General features: G+C 33.2%; 1 protein-coding gene and 1 long non-coding RNA gene across 3 annotated transcripts in view; both read right to left on the bottom strand.

The window, feature by feature from the left end:
- Positions 1-19,908, bottom strand: part of LOC109535789 (protein vestigial) — a 58,888-nt gene that overhangs the window by 17,001 nt on the left and 21,979 nt on the right. The window contains exons 1-3 of one of the 2 annotated variants that reach the window (XM_019901793.2): positions 15,348-15,667; positions 8,320-8,596; positions 3,234-3,404 (exon numbers count right to left, since the gene is read on the bottom strand). In XM_019901793.2, coding sequence (XP_019757352.1) covers positions 3,234-3,404; positions 8,320-8,596; positions 15,348-15,434 — 535 coding nt within the window. In that variant the 5' untranslated portion in view covers positions 15,435-15,667. Of the gene's footprint in view, positions 1-3,233; positions 3,405-8,319; positions 8,597-15,347; positions 15,668-19,908 lie in introns of those variants that run through there. The other variant, XM_019901792.2, reaches the window with a different exon arrangement.
- Positions 18,304-19,841, bottom strand: LOC125503819. The gene is made up of 2 exons (XR_007281080.1): positions 19,802-19,841; positions 18,304-18,719 (listed from the first exon to the last, which is right to left on the bottom strand). It is a non-coding gene; the product is annotated as an uncharacterized LOC125503819 (long non-coding RNA).

Consider the following 19,908-nt stretch of genomic DNA (forward strand, 5'->3'; position numbering starts at 1 on the left):
CTAATATATTATAAATAATCACAGCTTGTTAAATGAATAATAGAAAATACCAGAAATAGTTTTATATTGAATCTTATAAATTACATTGCACGTTCCCAGTAGCCTCGGCATTTATATGGTTCAATAATGTGTTGAAATATGACTAGAATTATCCATGGGATTGTAAATAAAAATCGCCATTGCTGTTTAATTGCAGTAATTTTATTTCAGATTGTCATTACCTAATAAATATTGATGGAAAATTAGATTAAACTAATAATTATAGGAATTTTGTCAATTAAATTTATTTCCCAACAAGACCTAGTTATTGACAAGTCGATCAACAGAAATCGAGAAAAGGGTTTGCACCAATTATTACCAGCACGAAAGCATTTTTAGAAAAACTTTTAATCCCTTATCACATTCACGTTTGCCAAAAAATAGCTTCTACAGATAAGTTGAATATAGCAGCTCAAAGTTGGCTAAAAATAATTTCGGAGGTTCTCGGACATATCTTGATACTCTGCAGTCGGAAATGACGTGAATCTGACTGGTTTTAATTAACAATTTTAGCTTCCTCCGCATAAAACGGCTAACTTGCCATTTAACGAGCTTTTTCGTTAAATTCAACGATCAATAAATGCTTGAGGAGTCAACTAATGAGAAAACCTGATGCAGCATCATCTCTTTCTCATTGCAACAGTTACGTTACTCGCCGTGCATGATTTTAGAATGGCTTATACTGATTCATAATATAACTGTTGTAAGAAACAGTACCATATCAGATGTTAAGATTTTCGAACGAGGCGTCAGCGGAGATAATAAAACAGCGAGTATAATAATATGAATTTACAATAATACCGTATAACATTTATCTACTCGTATTTAATAATAAAATAATTTATTGTTGGCAGAAGCTATTAGCCTGGATGTAACACTGTGTTGAGTTTTGCATTTGAGTTTATCCCGTTCTATGAGTTGATGAGTTATAACTCATCGCGCCTCACTGCGTGGCACCTCAAATTGCGCTTGTGGCGAAATAATGCTTGAAATCAGAACTTTTAGGTTATTAATTAGTTAACGGACGTTTTCAATTAGTTAAAATTTCGTTGATTTCCATCATCACTCGGAAGTTGAGCATCATTTTCGTTTTTAAGTTATTGTTTCGCGGTTTTTTGTTTAGGCAATATTTTTAGAAAAACAAAGTTAATTCGCTAATTAATTTTAGTTTTAGGGTTGTGCATAACTGCAGCTGAACGAAATTCAGACAAATATGGTCAGACAAAAGTGGCCCTAAATTTGAAATTAAATTAGTGAATGATCGGCACTTGGAGCGTGTTTCGTTTGGTTGATGACTTTCGTTAAACTGGAACGTAAAATTTGCCTTTAGAAATATTGCCGTGCGAACAGGCACTTTCTACAAAAATGTTAACAATAAACAAGCTGAAATCGAACTGCCAAGTTAAGTATAAATTAAGGGCGAACAATTAAATAATCATGTCGGTTCCGTAGTTCGGTGTCTTTTTTCCTCGAAAAAGTTCATGATTATGTGATGTACTTCTTGAGGATTAAGGGTAGAAAATGGAGGATGGGGCGCCGGCTTGAAGAAAGCTGGTAATAATGATCTCCAATCTATAAATATTTTACAATCTGTACATGCAAAACTTTTAGTCCCTTGTTCTTCAATTGAATCGTAGGGTGGATTTGGTACCGATTGCGCCATTGGTTCTCTCGTAGTTAATTTTTAAACTTAAACTAAAAATATTTTATGCGGCTTCGTATTTTTATATCAAGCTCATCTCAAGCTTTTCGCTAAAGAACCGCTTCAGATATGGAAATTTGAGTTCCAGTGTTCAATATAAGAAGCTTTGGGATTACCGATAGTGTGGATTTGGTTCCGATTAAACCATTGAATTTTTCACAAGAAACTTTTAAACTTTGATAATATTTTGGGCGGCTTTGCATTTTTACATCAAGCTCATCTCAAGCTTGTCTCCAAAGCACCGTTTGCGTTTTGCAAATATGGGTTCCAGTTTTATGTTTATTGTAAAAAAGTAGTCAACAGTTTTAGTTTTGCTGTTTTTTTAATTGTGAAATCGACTGAAACATGACGCCACCTTTTTTATCGATGCTTGAGAACCATTTGAGCCACACAGTTCGTTTTTATATCATTGGATAGAGAATTGGCAACTCGATTCAGTTATGACTACGTGCGTGAGTAAACTATGGTGGTTTTGTCACAAAAAGTCACACGAACTTTGAATATTGGTGCTCCAAATCAAAATTAATTCCTGGGTTTCAGTCATTTATTGTCTCTATTTATCAATTAAAATACGTTTCGGTGTATTTTCCATAATCAGTTTTTATGTGTAGCGTTGTTGCTACTTTAAGCCTTAAGTGGAAAAATACACTGGTATTTTAATTGATAAACAGAGACAATAAATGACTGAAACCCAGGAATTAATTTTGATTTGGAATTGAAACACAGTCAGGAAAGTATGTACAATATTGGTACTGCCAAATCAGCAGAATCTTGAAAATGACAACAGAGGCTACCAAAATACCTTGAAAATGCTCAATTGAACAATGAGTTTTCTCTTTACGCCCCTCTTTCACAAGCGCAAATAGTCATGTTATCAGTGACCAGTGAGCTCCTAGATAATGATTTGAAATGAAATATTTCATCAAAACCTCTTGTGTGAAAACCTTACCATTTAATTATGTTAATACAAAAGCAAAAATGCAGACAAAAACTAAAATTTTTGAACAGCTTTGTTCCCTCTATAGGAATCTCGGTAGGGCAACCATATATTTCTAAAATCTGATGTATTTATGCTGGTAATTAGTAGTCGCGAACTGACATAAATAAGTGGTGATTTATTCGGGATAATGTTATAATGTGTCCCCTGCGACTGTGTTTTCGTTCAAAACTGGTCTTGACTAATGGCCGATCATATATCAATGTGTTTATGCATGCTAAATTTTTGGCGCCATATAGAGCTCATTTGTATTGTCGTACGTTCGAAAGGACATTAAGCTTGTATGTATGCTGCTGCTTTTTGTGATACAATGTAATGCCCAGCTGGCGTTTTGTAGAATTTCTTGTTTGGAAAAAAATTCGTGACAGCGTAGCTTTCGGTAATAAATTAGTACGTTTGGTATAAACAACTGAATAACAAGTTCAACAATGTGGAGCCCCACAGGCCTAAAACGAAAATTTCATTCCTAAACGAGTACACCTAATAATCACTTACCTTTCGTGTGTGGTGCAGTCTTGTCTAGTGCTCTATTAAAGTGCTCATCAACCACAGATGCAGCATCACCCTGATAATGCGTGAATACCACACAATTGGCTGAAACATACTGCGCCCTCGAACTTCCTGGATCCTGTGAATCGTCATCTTCTTCGACGCCAGGTTGACGATCTGAAACACAAAGTGTTAACTTCGATAATTTATGAGATAAAAAATAAAAATACAGATACAGGTTTTATAATTAGAACTTAATTTCAGATTAAAAAGATCGGACTAGGAAGTCAATTGAGAATTTCTAGATTTTTTTAAACATTTCTGAACCGAACAAAGATACCTTTACTAGTAGAAGAAATCATTTGCAGCCATAAGGAAACAGAATATTTTGTATGTCTCTGTATACTAATTATGTCTGCAAAGTAAGACCCAAAAGAAAACAGATGAGTTTTAATATTAGAACAACTTACAATCATATTAAACGATGATGAATTTGCTACTCGCGTGCCAATATTTAACGCCTTATTTTGTCTTATATTAAATAAGATTTAGTCGGCGTTTTAGTTTGATTATTTTGAGTTTTCCATTCACAAATGAGAATCCACTACTAGGTTTATGACCATAAAACACAAGATCTAAGAATTAAAAGTCCTATCATGCAAGTAATGTATTATATCTGGCAAAATTACTCAATATTGTTTCTGGTAAGTAACCGATATTTTCGCATTTTTTTAGTAATTTTCATTAGTAGAGTTTAAACTGACGAACATCGGAATTCCAGAAAGAAAATGGACTTAAAAAAATCCTGCATTTAAAACAGAAATTTCCACCTGATATTGAAAACCTATTTGATCTTTGCCTTGAATTGTATAAATAAACCATCGCCTTGGTATTGATAAGTATACAAATGAGTACTGAATCAAATAGCTTTGATTACTAATCAACATACAAGCGCGATTAAAACCGAGCCGAAACCAACGAATCGTGAGTTTCGATTGCAACAAATCAGAGTGTTATGATATTTAATGAAGGTCGCTTTAGCAAAGCAATGAAATTGGACGCAATCAAAACAGATTGTCGCAAAAGTATTTTGGTACCTTAAGTAAGAGAGTCAATAGTACCAATGTTAAGAAGTTAGGAGACAATGCTAAAAACTTGATAACTCTGTGTAAGGTTCTCTACTGCAAAAGTGTTTACTTTTCGGAACATTATCAATCTAATGCTTACATATCAATCAAATTATTTTGCAAAATTTGCATATGTAAATTAACTTATCTCGTCAAACGGTTTTGTAAAATGTACAGCCAAACAAGTAATCGGTTTACAAACCCACACATTTATGGAAAAGTGGTGTTGAAAGTTACTTCTCCCAATTGCCTGAGGCTTATCGACACACCAAACATGCGGATTTTTTAAATTGTTAATTCCATTTCGGCTCAATGTTGCTTCGTCAGCGGCGAGAATTTATTTTGAAAAAGATTCATCAAGGTCCTGGTGCTGTTCTAAACCATTCAGAGAAGGGAATCCTACAGTGGTTAGGTTCTATTAAGTTCTCAGGCTAAAGTGAACACGTGGAACAAGAAAATCATACAGCTGATTTGCTCGTAATGATGTTAGTACGAAAGAAACCGTACTATATGTTACTTAATTTTCTGCGTAAGGTAAGTCAAATTTGAAGTTTTTATGGATAGTTTGAAAAAATTGTCCACAACGAAATCTAATAACCATAAAATAATCTGCTCTATATAATATATATAATAGTAAATATACCTTCAGATAAATTATAAATTATAATAGAAGCAAACGAAACAATTAAGTTTAATTTTAAGTTATTAATGATCATCTGCCGTAATTCATCCATAGCTAATTTGTCTCCAAAAAAAACTGGCTAAGACTCACAGCCTTTAAATAATTTATACCAAAGCAAGAAACATCCAAGAATATCTAATCGTAACAAAAACTAGTCATTAATTATACAATATAAAGCGTTGTAGACATAAGCCAATTAACTCAAATTACATTACACTCGTTATAATAAATACGCGTATCGCTTAATTATTGACTTTGCACTTGAAATGGTTGCTCGATATTTAATTGTGGCTTTACTTCTTTGAAGAACACTTTGAAGCATGGTGGCCAAAAATCGGGGGCGATCTAAATCGAGCGGCTTATCACAAACAAAGTATCATTTTTCTATCTTACAAATTTGATGGATGGCTTTAGTGGACTGTGTGTAGAACTAAATCTGGATTAATGTCACAAGTGTATCGTAATATAAGAGGAAAAAATATAAATCCAAAATATTTATTTTGTTTGAAAGAATATTTTCTGTTATAGAAAATGTCGTTGTATGCTCAGTCAATAGAGACAACAATGTGTGACAAGCAACAATCAAAACTCAAGTCATCACGAAACTATGGTCATACGTTGTACACACCCTGAAACATTTCATTCAACAATCCATATTATAAAGAGAGATATTTGCATTTTGGAGATATTCACCACAATTAATTTTAAATATAAATCTTAATATGATCGATACTAAATTTTCCTTTCGGATATCAATAGAAAGACAATTTACAATCGAGCATGTAAGTTGGTATTGATTAATCAGTCTTCATTATTTAAGGTACATAAATCTGTACTGTCCATATATACAGAATGGAATAAAACTTCTAGGGACTGTTCTGCACAACAATATAGGAAATGTCAGTATAAGAATATCCCTGTATATAAATGGCATGATTTTCAATTGATCTAAAACATTGCACGGGCAGCGCGGACTTGTTTATCTGAAATAAAGAAACCCGATCAATGCCAAGTTTAATGCTCTATTACAAATTATTTTCGTATTAAAGTCTACCACCCTGTATTTTTTCATATTCAAAGCATTAGTGGCATTTGATGTTAATCATCTATGGACTCTGATATCAAAAAACGGAAGCGAATTTTTGTTGTCATGCCCTTTAATTTATACGTCTATAGCATTATAGACAATCCCATACCTTAACCAGATAAAATCTGATCATCAAATAATATTTATAGTTGACAAGTTGAGGGAACCCAATCTTTAAACCGACCGCCACTATTTAGATGTGGTTTTATATCTTGAGGATAAATCTTCCGATTACGAGGCTATTAATCAAGAGGGAATAGTTACAGTTTCCATCTATTAATTCTGTTTGTTTTTTCTTCTAAACACTCTTAATGTGGTTCACATTATTGTAGCATTCCATCGTTTTAGTATGTTGAATAATAATTATTATTTAATTAAATGGTTTTTCATTAAGAGTATAATTTATTAAAATAATTTTTCGGAGATCAAATTTTTGGATGAATTTTCACAACATTTTTCATCTATCAAGGAACAGTTCCATCTATACCAGTTCTATTTTGTTAAGCCCGTCATCTAGAAAATTATTAATTAAACGAAAAATAAAGTGCAATTAATTGGGCGTGATTTCACAAATCAAAAATTAATCAAACGTTACACATCCAAGTTGAGATAAGTTAATTTATATTAAAATCACTTCTCTTGAAATAATATTGTGATAAAATGAGCAAAACACCGCAGTTCTAAGTGTTTCTTTATTACTCCAATCTGAATATTGTTGATTATATAATCATTGTTCAATAGAGTTCGCATTTTTTGATATTTTGAACTAGCCGTAAAAATTCTTGTTGTGGTGTTCTCCGACAAGAGAAAGAAGAAAAGACAGACTACAGAACATATTCTTCCAGTTACAAACCAAGCCCGTTTGCCTTTCAAACAGAATACTTGCACGCGGAAACATCGCAGTTTTACCAACACGTCTAGAAACAGTTTGAAATGTTTGACTGTTTGAATCGCTTCCATATGCAAAATTACATCGAACTACTCTACTGATGAAAAAGATACCGTATCTTGAAGTGCACCTGAATTAATTATTTACATGGGCTGATATGACTGACTTCCTCTTCTGTAATGATTTGCACCGTTTGAGATCTTTCGATTTCATCAGACCTGAGGGAGTACGCATTTTATTTGAATCGGGGAAAGCAACTGATATAATTTCTTGTAAAATACAGATTTTAAGTTTTTACAAACTTCTTGTTGGATATTTTGCCTCAAAAATTTTTGCCTTAAAAAAAAGACAGAATTTCCTCACGTCTTCTATTACAGATTGATAAATAGTGCTCCTATTTCGCAATAAGAACAAATTATTTATCAAAAAGTAATCATGAACTATCACCTAGAGGGTATCCTGCGACACACTACAGCGAGTAACAGTAACAAAAAAGCAACAAAGATGGCATTGAAAACATTACAGATATATGCTGAATTTTACTGTGTACATATGTGAGTTGCCTTAACTAAATATTTCATATTTAGTATAATTAATATTTAATTTCATCATTTTATTTCATAATAAATCTGATTAAAATTTATGTTATAACTCTTCCAGCCCTGTCACAATAAACGAGCACTGCTCTCGAGTTTGATGCATCATTCTTTCTTAAGCAATTCTCATGCAAAAGGGGAACTGAACAGAAATATATTTTGAAAATGTATATATAGATAAATAGAATTTGATTCCAATTTTAGCAGTTTGAATAGTAAATGCCATTGATTTAAAAATGTGTTTTAAAGTCCTGTTCAACAAACGTGTAAAAACGGCTGAAAATTCATTGTCCTGATGATATTACAATCTCCCCTTTTTAAAATTTCCTCACATAATACTCAAATTACATTATCTAACATGTAGGTAAATTTTAAGTCGTTTAACTACCTAATTCTTGATATTAAATCAGTAATATTTCATTGAACTCAACAAATATTTTATTGCGAACCATGTTCTGTTCTTCAGTTCTTCAAAGCCTGAACAATGCTATTCAAATATTCCAAGTGATTTCCTAAATATTAGCAATTTTGTGGTCTAAGCTAAAACTTTAGCTACTAGTAAATCCAAAACAAAGGATTTTTAACATGGTCAGTTAATGAAACATATTGAAAACTGGTTGGACTAGAACCTCCTGCCAGTCACTATGTATTTTAATAAAGTTAAAGGTTCAGATGCCGCAATGTAATTGGAATTGCCCTTTCGTAACTGACCTTCAGTACTACTTCTTCCGTGCAAGCTACACTCTTCTTCCTTGCCCGGCCTGAGAGGACTTGTTGGAGAGCCCCCTCCGGTTGAACTAACAGACCCGCCACTGGAATGGGCAGAACCCTGCAGGTATAAGGGGTGGTGGTGCGCGGCAAGGGGGTGCGTATCCCCAAGAATTCCTCCGGCGCCGACCGACGCCGCCGTCGCGGCGCTCGACGCCGCACTGCTTGCCGCCGCCTGTGACGACAGAGTGTGAGCGTCTTGTAATCGTTGGACGTTGAACTGAAAGAAAAGAACTCCTTTCAAAAACATATCAAATATTTACCGTTACAAACAAGACACTTATTGTTTAACCATTGACTACCCATTAAATCGAAAATAAGAATTATGATTGAAAAGCGCAGTGAAAACCGAGGGATGAAACAAACATTTAGTTTGTATACTTTGGTCGGGACAGGTACACTGGCAGTTCCAATTGGAAAGACGAGGAGGTTTCCCCTTTAAAGTGTCTTGTGGAATGTACCTGAAACGAGAGCAATTTGTTATAATGACGGCTCTCAGGAATCTTCCGGTCTAATTTTAATAAAGCTTATAAATTTGCTCGTCGTGAAAACCTGAGCGCCATTTTTAACCGGCAAGTAATCGGTACCCTACCCAATTCCAATTTACCATTTACTTTATCAAAAGGTCTGCAACAGCATAAATAATCTTCACCAGTGCAAGTGTAACAGGTATTTTAACAAATTAAAAAGAAGCCTTGGTTGTCGGTTCCTCGAGTGCACATAAATATGGTGCTTTGTCGGAAAGTGGTATGATAAAGAACGAAACGGTCCAAGATTAATATTAATTTATTTTATCTTGACACTGCATTTGGTCATGTAATACCTGCTTAATTCATTTAAAAGGTTCGGGCTATTCAACTGAAAAAATAAACCAAGATATAATGTCAAATAGTACCTATTAAGACGTCAACAATTTTGATGAATTGTAGTCGTTCGCCTCGTTCAGCAAGTCATGCCACAAAGCCGCCGGCACACGGCACAGAAGAGTTGTTAACATGTTAACAAGTCGCCTTTGTACCAGGAATGTGTTCCAACCTAAATAGTTGTTGGGTTAAGGATAAGTTTTAGGTTTCCTTATACCCCAACAACCCTAACAGCTACAAACACGCCCTTTCCTAATCTGTGTGAACTCTTTGAAGTTAAGGCGAAGAATATAGGTATTTATTTATAAGACAACTTCACCAAAGAGTTCTAAGTTAGCCGTCCCAAAGCCTGGAGTCGAAAAGTAAATCTCTGTTAAATTTCCTCATGCATTTGTATAAATGACAAAATAATGTATGTCACCCTTGCATACAAATTTTTAATGATGGGTCACATTCGACAATTTACCTGAACTAGATCAACTTGTCCCTTTTTTCACTTTGTCACTTTTAACTTAATTGTGGAAATCTTTAATATACTAATACGGTTTGTTTTTATATGCCACGTATAAATAATTTAATCGTTCAAAATAAAATTACTGCTAGGCACTTTGCATATCATTTGTGTCTAATTTATTCCGTTGTGCGCGTGAAGATATTTAATTAACTTAGAAAGAATGCCGTTTCAGTCTTCATAATGTAATGTATTTGAAAACATTCAAATATACATTAGCAAAGTTATGGTGTAAACCACACAAGTAATTAGTAATAAAAACGGGTTGTAAAACTACCAAAAATAACTTCCTAAAACGAATCATTTGGCGACGAGAACAGTCGGAAAATTAGTTTAAAAAATTAAGGAAGCTTGACTAGGATACCGAAATTTCATAAGATGATTGATGCATAAAAAGCTTGATTGAAGTTTCGCCAGATTGCTTACGGATCCATAAAAATTATTTCTATATTGAATCCCGTGAACACCCATCGGTGAGCGCAAACCGTTGTGTCCTTGTTACAACATAGGTTTATAACGGCCGTTTTAAGTGCATAGCCAAAAAGCGTCAAAACCTACATAACACACATTTATAAATCTTTTCAAATAATAATAGTTAGAAGACAACATTATTTTAATTATTTGTATATAGCCACTAGTAACACAACTATCAAAAGGCTACAGTTAACATGGGCAAAATACTTTTGATGAAAAGTTTCTTTTTCCAGTGACTTCAAAAAATACCATTTTCAATTTTAAATTATCTCATTTTAGGATGTTAATATCAAAACTAGAGCAAAGTTCAGAACACTTTATCTTGGCAACTTTATTCCTTTTGAACGTCGACGTTGTATTCTGAAAACTACGATCTAATTGTCTTCTTGGCCTTCTTAAATATGACCCTGCTTGTTTATCGGCAAATTCATAACTTTTTTAACTCTAAATTCAACAATGAATAGCGAGTTAATAGTTTCTTATATTTTTATAAGTTGTTTAAATTAATATCCAGAAGTTGGACATTTTTATGTCAACTTCAATACCCAATATATTATACACATTTATATAATTATAGGACAGTTATCTGAAAATGTATTTAACTAACCGGGTTTCTTCACAACGAAGGTTAAAGGGTTTCTTCCCAACGAAGCCTTAAAGTCTTGTGCTGATTAGCAATTGGGATTTTACAGTGACTTAAGTTTTATGAAAGATCATCAGAGTATTCGAAAAACGTCAGCAGTTTTGCTATAATTGTTTTATTAAAACGAAAAAATAACAATATTGAAATGCAAAAATTCCAGCTTTCCAAGTAAGTCACAAACGAAAAATTGTAGGAAACATTTTTAAGCGTCATTTTCATTGCAGCGTAATCGCCCAACTTTTCTCCAATTGAACCAACTTCATATAACTGACATTTCTTTCATGTATATAGAAGAGAATAATATCAAAATCAATCAAAAAATTGATCTATAATTTCTGTGTCGGAAACAGACCTGCCTGAGTGAGTACTAGTTTACTGGCAGCTACATATGAACATCATCCACCATACCGTTTTTACACTTTTCACACAGGTTTTCTGCTTATTTCAGAATCTGAACTAAATAGACTTTCATATTCTACTCAATCGACCATTTGTTAGATTTTCTATCCCAAGGCTAATAAACACATCAGCTCAATAAGTTAATAATCATGTATTTAAGAACGAGCACTTGTCAGCTAAATTCTAATTAATAAATTTAAAATAAGTAATTCAATATACCATTTAACAAAAATTAAGTATGAAGCAGCCCTTAAAAATTGTAATTTCAAAAGACAATGAATTGGGACTATTCCTCTTACGTCTCAAAAAAAACACGCAAATCAAAAATTTCTTAAATTGAATTTCTCAAAAGGCCTGTGGTTCTCTCTGGAATGATGTAAAAATTAGCGTTCTTGCTCCGAGAAATGAGCAACGACTAAACGGAAAACATGAAATGCTCTCATAATCTTACACCTAAGTGTCTGTCAAATTTCGCTTTCCGGGTCAAAACTACTAGAATTTTCTCCCGCACGTTGCCCTGACTGAATCGAATTTTCAATTCACTATCCAACGATGCCAAAACGAATTATGTGGCTCAAATGGCTCTTGAGAAACTTGTAAAAAAATCATGCTTGAGTCGATTTTGCAACTCAAGATGTTTTCGTTGACATTCCGAACTGGCGAAACAACTATTAGAAGAAAGGTTTTGTAGAAAAAGGTTGATGGAACGGCATAGAACTAGATCACTTTGTTCTACTGCAACTTGATTGGCAGTTTTTCAGAAATTTCATAACAAGGAAAATATGTGCCAAACGCCTTTTATAACTCAAAAATGTAATAAGACGGAAAAGCCCCAAATATATGATGTGTTAAAAAAGCTATATGTTTTAGGCAACAAATCCAGATGCTTCCCTAAAAAATTCATGTATAGATGTTCAAATAAACACCATTAGAAATATACCGGAAACGACGTTTAAATTCGAGCAGGCCTCACTTTTGAAGATATTATATTTACTGTGTAATTTAATTAACTATCAGACCTTAGATGATTTAGAACACTTCAGTTTAAATTGCTTAATCACGAGAACAAAGGTTTTGATAAGAAAACTTTCGATTAAAATTTATTTATAAACTAATGTGTTTGTAATATTTATTTTTGCTATAGTAAATTAGTCCGAACTAAGTATTTTTCTACATACTCAAATGGCTGGCTTAGAAATAAAATGAAGATAATTAAACAAATTGATATAGTCAAGAATTAGCAGAATACAACAATAAATAAATTTACACAGAAAGTCACAGAAAGGTCGAGCTTTTACTATGGTTCAACGCATTATGCACCCTATGTAAGTTGCCCTGTAATATGTGGCATCGCGGATTGATAAGATAAAAAGAATACATGAGGCTCTTATAGGCATACGTTCCACATCTACTTATATTCGAGATACTTAAAGTTAAATACATTCCAATTTAAAATAAATTCCAGATTGTAATGCGATAAGCCCGACTTTTTAATTTTAATTTTTTGTTTGACAAAGAACCCATCCATACTGGAGGGTTCATTTGGTATAGATTTCAGTCCAATCGAGATATATTAAAATTGCATTTTTCCCTTCTAGAGAAAGGCAGAATTTTTTTTTTAATGACATGTTAGTAACAGCAAGAAAACCATTCACCATCAAACAACTTTCTAAGCTATTTGGGTGAAAAATTGATATCCCACAATAAAATGAAAAACGTAAAAACCAATGATTTTGCGGGTACAGATAGGTACTTAACATTTAAAATAGTTCGCTCAGTTTGACTCAATATTAAGTTATTAAAATGTAGATCAGGCTTTTTAACTTATCCAAGCAATATATTGGAATTTGGTTCTTACATGAAAGAGATAATTCTGATATTGCAAATAATATATACTTGAGCTGTCTATGTTATTTAGGATATCCCAATATACAGAGTATTAAAATAGTAGTTTTGGCCTTCCCATCGAAGTTTTTTCAGAAAAATCGAAAAGATGAATAATAGCCACAATTTCATTTTTTAATTTTTGTCTTAATGCAGCTTACATTATGTTACTTTGGTAACTACAAAATTGGGATACACTATATGAACGAATTGTAGTGGCAAACTTGACAGCAAAAAAGAACACATAAAACAGAAAGCATTTAAGAAATGGCTGAATACAAAAAACGCAAATGATCATAACTTATACAAGCAAGAAGAAGCCAAATTCGAAGGTCTTATTGCCAAAAACAAAAACGAAACATGATGATACGATCAAAATAAATATTCAACCAATTGAGATAAATCAGTGGAGTGCTGTTTCCACTAGGGAATTTATTCTACTCTAGGGAACTAAGGAAGGGCAGAGTGCAATATCTAACACGCTCACCCACACCAAACATTATTCAAGAACATCATATAGATGTGAATGAGAATATGGTAGAACGGGCAATCAGAAACTGAAAACATAAAAAATCCCCTGGACCGGAAGAAATAGCTGCTGAGCTGCTAAAGAATGGAACAAACGAGCTGAGGAAACTCCTGAAAGAACTGTTCTCCACATACATCAACAGTGAAGAAATGCCATCCAGCTGGAAAGAGGCATGGATAGCACCAATCCATAATAAAGAAAGAAGAGACAACTGCTCAAACTACAGTTTGTATATATATAAATGCATCTAGAGATAGATAAAATTACAATTCTTTTCTCAGTTATTTTCATTAATAATAGAATAAACAAATCTACTAGCGTAATTTAGAAATTTCAATACATGATGATTCATAATTAGGGTCAGTCCGCCGGAGAAATTGCCTGAGGTAGTCTTTTTCTTACCAAAAAACTGAGAAATTTGCAAAAAACTAGATCATAAATTTGGCAACAATATTTTGGTTTGGACCTGCAAATAACATTCTCTTTACTAACCCTTTATACGCAAATCAACTAAAGCATCAAGTAAATTTAAAATGCATATGAAAAAGACGAGCTCATTTTATTGATAAAAATATTATTCAGTAAAAAATAATTCAATGCTTCAAAATCCAGTTTTTCAATTGAGTTTCTAAACGAAAGATATAAATACGCACATTTCAATGCGCATGCCCACTACATGAAGCCTATCATAGAACTGCTTAATTCCTGGAAAACCTTACTTCACAACATCAATTTTATTGTTTAACAATTAATGGTAGAACCTGCGCAGTTTGATGTGTAAAACGAAAAACTTTTGATGAAAAAAGAGTATTCTTAGAACTGTAGATATTGGCATTGTTCTTAAAAGGTTCTTCAGACAGAGTCTGAAGTAACAAATTGCTGCATTTGCCATACATTCCAAAGCGCGGTATTTGGAAACTAACCACAAATCAGCTAAAATGCTTTTCAGCAAACATCTGTTTGCTGAAATCATTTTTTTTTCAAATAAAATATAGTTTTCAGGTTAGGGAAGATTTCCAATTTTTTATTCCAATTTTTAAGTCCTAATACTAGCCTGTCAAGATAAAATTGAATTACTTGAAAATATTGGTAAAAAGCCGGAATTTCGCCTTCGAGAAGTAATCTGCCATAATTATTATCCGTTTTTCCGCACTCGCCAAGTAAAGCCCAGTAGCCCCAAAAATTGATGGCTCATATTTTGAATCACTCTGTATATTATATTAACCATAAAAACTGCCATAGAGCTTCGACGAATAAACTCGGTAAAAATTCGATGAATAACATTTTAAAATTACAGTACGGGATATTTATATTTAAGCAAATTGGAACCATATGATGAACCACTGTTGTAAAAGTACTCCATGAAAATGGAAAATAATACCGGGTGTCCCACCGGAAAACACCGCGATCAATATCTGGAAAACTTCAATTAGGAGAAATTTGAAACTGAAATTATAGTTTGCCATATATCGATCGCGGTGGTTTCCGTCGGTACACCCTGTACATACAGCAAACGCTGAATGATCCGGAGTCTTGATAACAGTGAATTCAAATGGTTCTGCGCTTTGCAAGGCAAGTTCAGTTAGCTTCAAAACTGAAATTAACTTTAATGAGTTTTTAATATGGATGATCTTATGTACAACAACTCTAAGGTCCACGGATACCTACCTCTAGGAAGTCAAAGTCCATTAGGCCTAAATTCATATCATATTTACTCATTCTTTCGAATCCAGATGAGAAAACACTGCTGAACATCCACAACTTGATATTTAACACACTATTAATAATGGTCAACACTACTAACTAAATGCCGAACTAAATATATACGTCGACAGAAAGCAAGCTAGTTTGTTTATCTGGGCACATTCTTTTACCAAAAAAAACTTTTTCGTTGTTGATTTATACTATAAACACGATTTTCGATGCCAAACGTCTTGCTTTAGATGACCATAAATTGACTTCAAATAAAACTCTGAAGTACTGGCGGAAAATACAATATAATATTACTCAAAAATATAAATTTACCTTGAATTCCTGCCACTTTAAAAGTACTCGAGAAAATTATGATAAAATCACCTATCGCACTTGATGGAAATATCATAAACCAGTTGATTCCGTTGGGTACTTCTTGATAATATTCTAACCGACGGCTAAACTTTTAAATCTTAATTACTGACTTCAGCTATACTTTTTATATATTACAAATTTGCATTTTAACACTTTTTGTAATTAAAACGTGGAAAGTAGTCTTAGTAGTAAAATATGCCTATTTATGTCTTTTACTAATTACCATCACGATCACGCAAAAGCTACAACAAAATTATTTATTATGTTTAAACAAGACGAAAATTCATTGGAAAACAAAAATATTTTATTAACTAAGATGCTTAAAATACCCATCATACATCGGTACGTTTGATATAGATAAATGAAATATTTTAATATTTATTAGATTGCATCTTAATTAAATTCTAAGCTAACTTGGGTCAAAATTATAAATCACATACAATAAGGAATTCACTATTGATGAAACCTTAAAGAAGCACCTGATGCAAGAAAATTGTTTCACAAACTACATTGAATTAAATTTTCATAATAAGTTCTGCATGTAAAATTTTTGCCATTTTTAAGCCAGGAAATAAAGTTTTAATAAAACTTGACTAATTTATTTTTTAAAGAATGGATCATTTTAATTTCTTATAATCGACTTGTGAGAAGGATTAGAGCGTATTTATCTTATACTGATCTGCTTACTCAAAAGCTTAACTCTGTGAGTGTCCGTTATGAAATGTCAAGCATTCCGTTCAATAATGAGACTTAATACCAAATTTAGATATAGGTAGGATTTTAGGACTTAGATTTTACATTAAATAAATATTATTGATATGATAACAGATAAAGTGAAAAATTAACTTCAATTAAATGCATGCATCTGCTTCATAATGACGTTTTCAATATAAGCAACATTCATATGAAACTGTTGGCTACTATAGAAAATAAACTAAATATCTGTAAAGTCCTTCCCACCATTCAAATAAATATGGCTTTTCCAATTATTGCTCATTTATTGATGTTGGTATACAGAAAGTATTTTCAAAAGTCATACTTTTAACTAAGCTTAAAATTATTTGATGCTCAATGCCAACCAATGTAAAAACAATATACTACATATAAAAAATTTAACATACAGTAGTTATTATTTTATAACTACACTATAGCTATTTATTGAAATAAATTCTGCCCCGAATTTTTACTCCAAGCATTCTAATGGAATCTATAATTTATTGTATATAATTAAATTATATTTTGTTGTTCGTCGTTTCAATTTAATAGTTTTCTCCATTCTGGTACATTTTAAAAGATCGGATTAATTACAATTCAATAGCTTAATATTTACAATAGATAAACTAAGAGTAAAAATAAAAGTACAAAAGACGAAAGAAACTGAATTGAGAGTTTTCACTCTTGTGTAAAGAGTCGTTTAAATTTGGGAGCATTTCTATGGGGTTGTCGGAATTAAGCAGGGCAGTGATTCTCAATCTTTTTCTGCCGCGGCACACTTTTAACAATTTGGAAAAGTTGATACTATATTTATGTACTGCATAAAACAGTTTATTGAATTTAAAAAACATAAAGGAATAATTCACATGTTAATAATATGAATACTTGTACAGGGTTATTGATTGCACTTTGGTCACCCCGTTTTAACATCTAATTTGAAATTTAGAGAAAATGTTGCAGACGTACAAAAGTTGTAGATATTAATGTCTAGTTTATTTTAAGAGTACCAATTGATACAGGGTGTTTCGAATCCAAGTGACAGACCAAAGTTTACTTTTTAAAAATGGATACCGCATCGATTTGAGATGTAGTTGATTCGTATGTATTTTTCTCAGTACCAATTGGTGTCAATTTCAACCAATTCTAATTTGAAATTTTACATTTTATTTGTTTGCTCGAAAACGAAGCTTTCTATCGCAAAAAGTCATTCTTTATAAAATCACTCGGGCTCATCGAGCACTATCCAAAACAGGATTTTTTTCAACCTTCCAGCTTTCATAGTTTTCACGAAAATCACGAAAATATGGGAGTCGAATTGAACCTAATAAGTCCAGTTGATGGGCCGTCTCAAGGGCAATAACAAAGTTAACGCTATTCCAAAATCACGCAAAATTTTGGGAAAATATTTTCGAAATTTTCCCAATTTTGTGACGTCAAATTTTGACATAGGAGGTGTTCACTGACCCAAAAGAATCCATTACACTTGAAAAATAATTTATTTTTAATTATATAATATATATTATATAATATTAAGTATAGGGCCGAGGACGTCATTACGTCCCACCAAGAGTTGAAGTTCCACAGTTTTTACACCTCAAACACCTATGAGATCAGGCAAAGTCGAGACTATAGATATAAATATTAGTACTTTGGCTGATTCGGATAGCTCTATAATTAAGTAAGAGTTAAAAGATCTGTTCCGGAAGAAATTGAACCAATCACTACAAAACATTTACAAAACAATAACCGTGAAAACTACTACTTATATTTACTATTAACAAGAGGAACTGAAGATGCACTTTTTCATATTTTTCATTTTTATGAAGAGATAAGAAAACGTTAGTTGCAGTGAAAAATCGAATGTTGTATTTATGGTCTTCTTGGAAGCCGCAGAAATAGTATATTCTAACTTATTTCGTTTTTAGGTCACATTGACGGTTGTTACATTACATGCAATTAGGCATATTTGAGATGAAGACTATCACTTGATGGTGTGGGTCGCTTTCCGGAACTAGAAGACTGCCGTCAAACAAAGAAAGTTAAATGCATCAGAGCTATAATTCCTATTTCCAACAGACGTTTTCGAAATCGAAAGTGACTAGTTTTCGTTCCTATCCAGGAAAGCAGTGTAGATAAGTTGTTTTTTGGACAGTGCTTCTTCATATAGAATATTGTGCAGGTTCATTTGCAGGATTTTTCGGGGGCATTCTTGGTTATGGACCAGTTCTCACGAGGGCGATTTCCAGTGAGACTTACCTGCTGTAAACAAATGTGGGAAAGCGTTAGCGGCGCGGTCAAAAATTCCTGCGATGACCGTCCGGCAGCAAATAATGGTTTATGCGGGACAATGGATTGTTTTTCAACATTCGGCCGGACCAGCTGGGTCTTGATGGATAGACTGGGAACAAAAACCAGGCAGTTGTCGAAATTAGAAGTCCGGGAAGCGGACGGGCACCGGCGCCGAAGAATGCTTTGACAAGACCGACTGTATCGTGTCAAATCGACAATCAGGTATCAACTTGAAGTCGCATGCGCTTGTAGCTCATATCTATAAGTAGCTTCCAGCTACATGTTAATTTCCAATCCTCAAGAGCCAGTAACACTTCATGTTGTAAGCCAGCTACTGAATCAAGAATTGACTGATACCGAACATTCTTAACCGGTGGCAAACACAACAGACATTGGAAACTGAGCAACATATTTGAACAATGAATATCCCGTCATCGAAAAGCTCCACCTTGCAGGACCAGAATGGATACAATATACAAAAAGAAACTCATTTATAAAATGCTGCATCAAAAAAGAAAAAAGCGGTTGGCCCTTCTTGTATGAATATTCTCCTTACGCATTTTCAGCTTTACTGTCTGATATTCTGGCATACAATAGATGGAACGACAATTATCTTCTATTCGAAAGTACCCGAAGGTTGTAAAAGTGATTCTGTGCCTTAACAATTGAACAAAGAAAAAAAGCAACCAATTATAGAATGCAAGAGTGGGACTGCTTAGAAAAACAAAATTGATATTGCTGAATTTGTCTTATGACCTTTTGATAGCAAAATCCAGCATAATACCGCAAGACTGCCTGGTGTCGACGTTTGTTCCTCTACCGAAAAAAGCACATTCCAGGCAATGCAGCGACTATCGCACAATCAGTCTGATGAGCCGCACACTGAAGATTTTCCTCAAAATGATTCATAATAGAATAGACAAAAGAGGTACGGAACTCTAGAAGAACTTTTTGCTTTTAACATCTTAGTTCAGAGGAGTTTAGATGTAAACCAGGATGTATATGCATGTTTTGACTATAATACTGTAACGGAAATGGCCTGGGGTACTCACGTTTGGAATGGCGGATCGAAATTCATGGTATTTCAGTAAATGGGAGCCCCATTTGGGCCCCATTTACTGTCAAATATGACACTGACAAGCGGGAAGTTTCGCACCTG

The sequence above is a fragment of the Dendroctonus ponderosae genome, unplaced genomic scaffold (genome assembly GCF_020466585.1).
Source record: "Dendroctonus ponderosae isolate FM_Combo_2020 unplaced genomic scaffold, Dpon_F_20191213v2 Dpon_F_20191213_3, whole genome shotgun sequence".
Classification (NCBI taxonomy): Eukaryota; Metazoa; Arthropoda; class Insecta; order Coleoptera; family Curculionidae; genus Dendroctonus; species Dendroctonus ponderosae.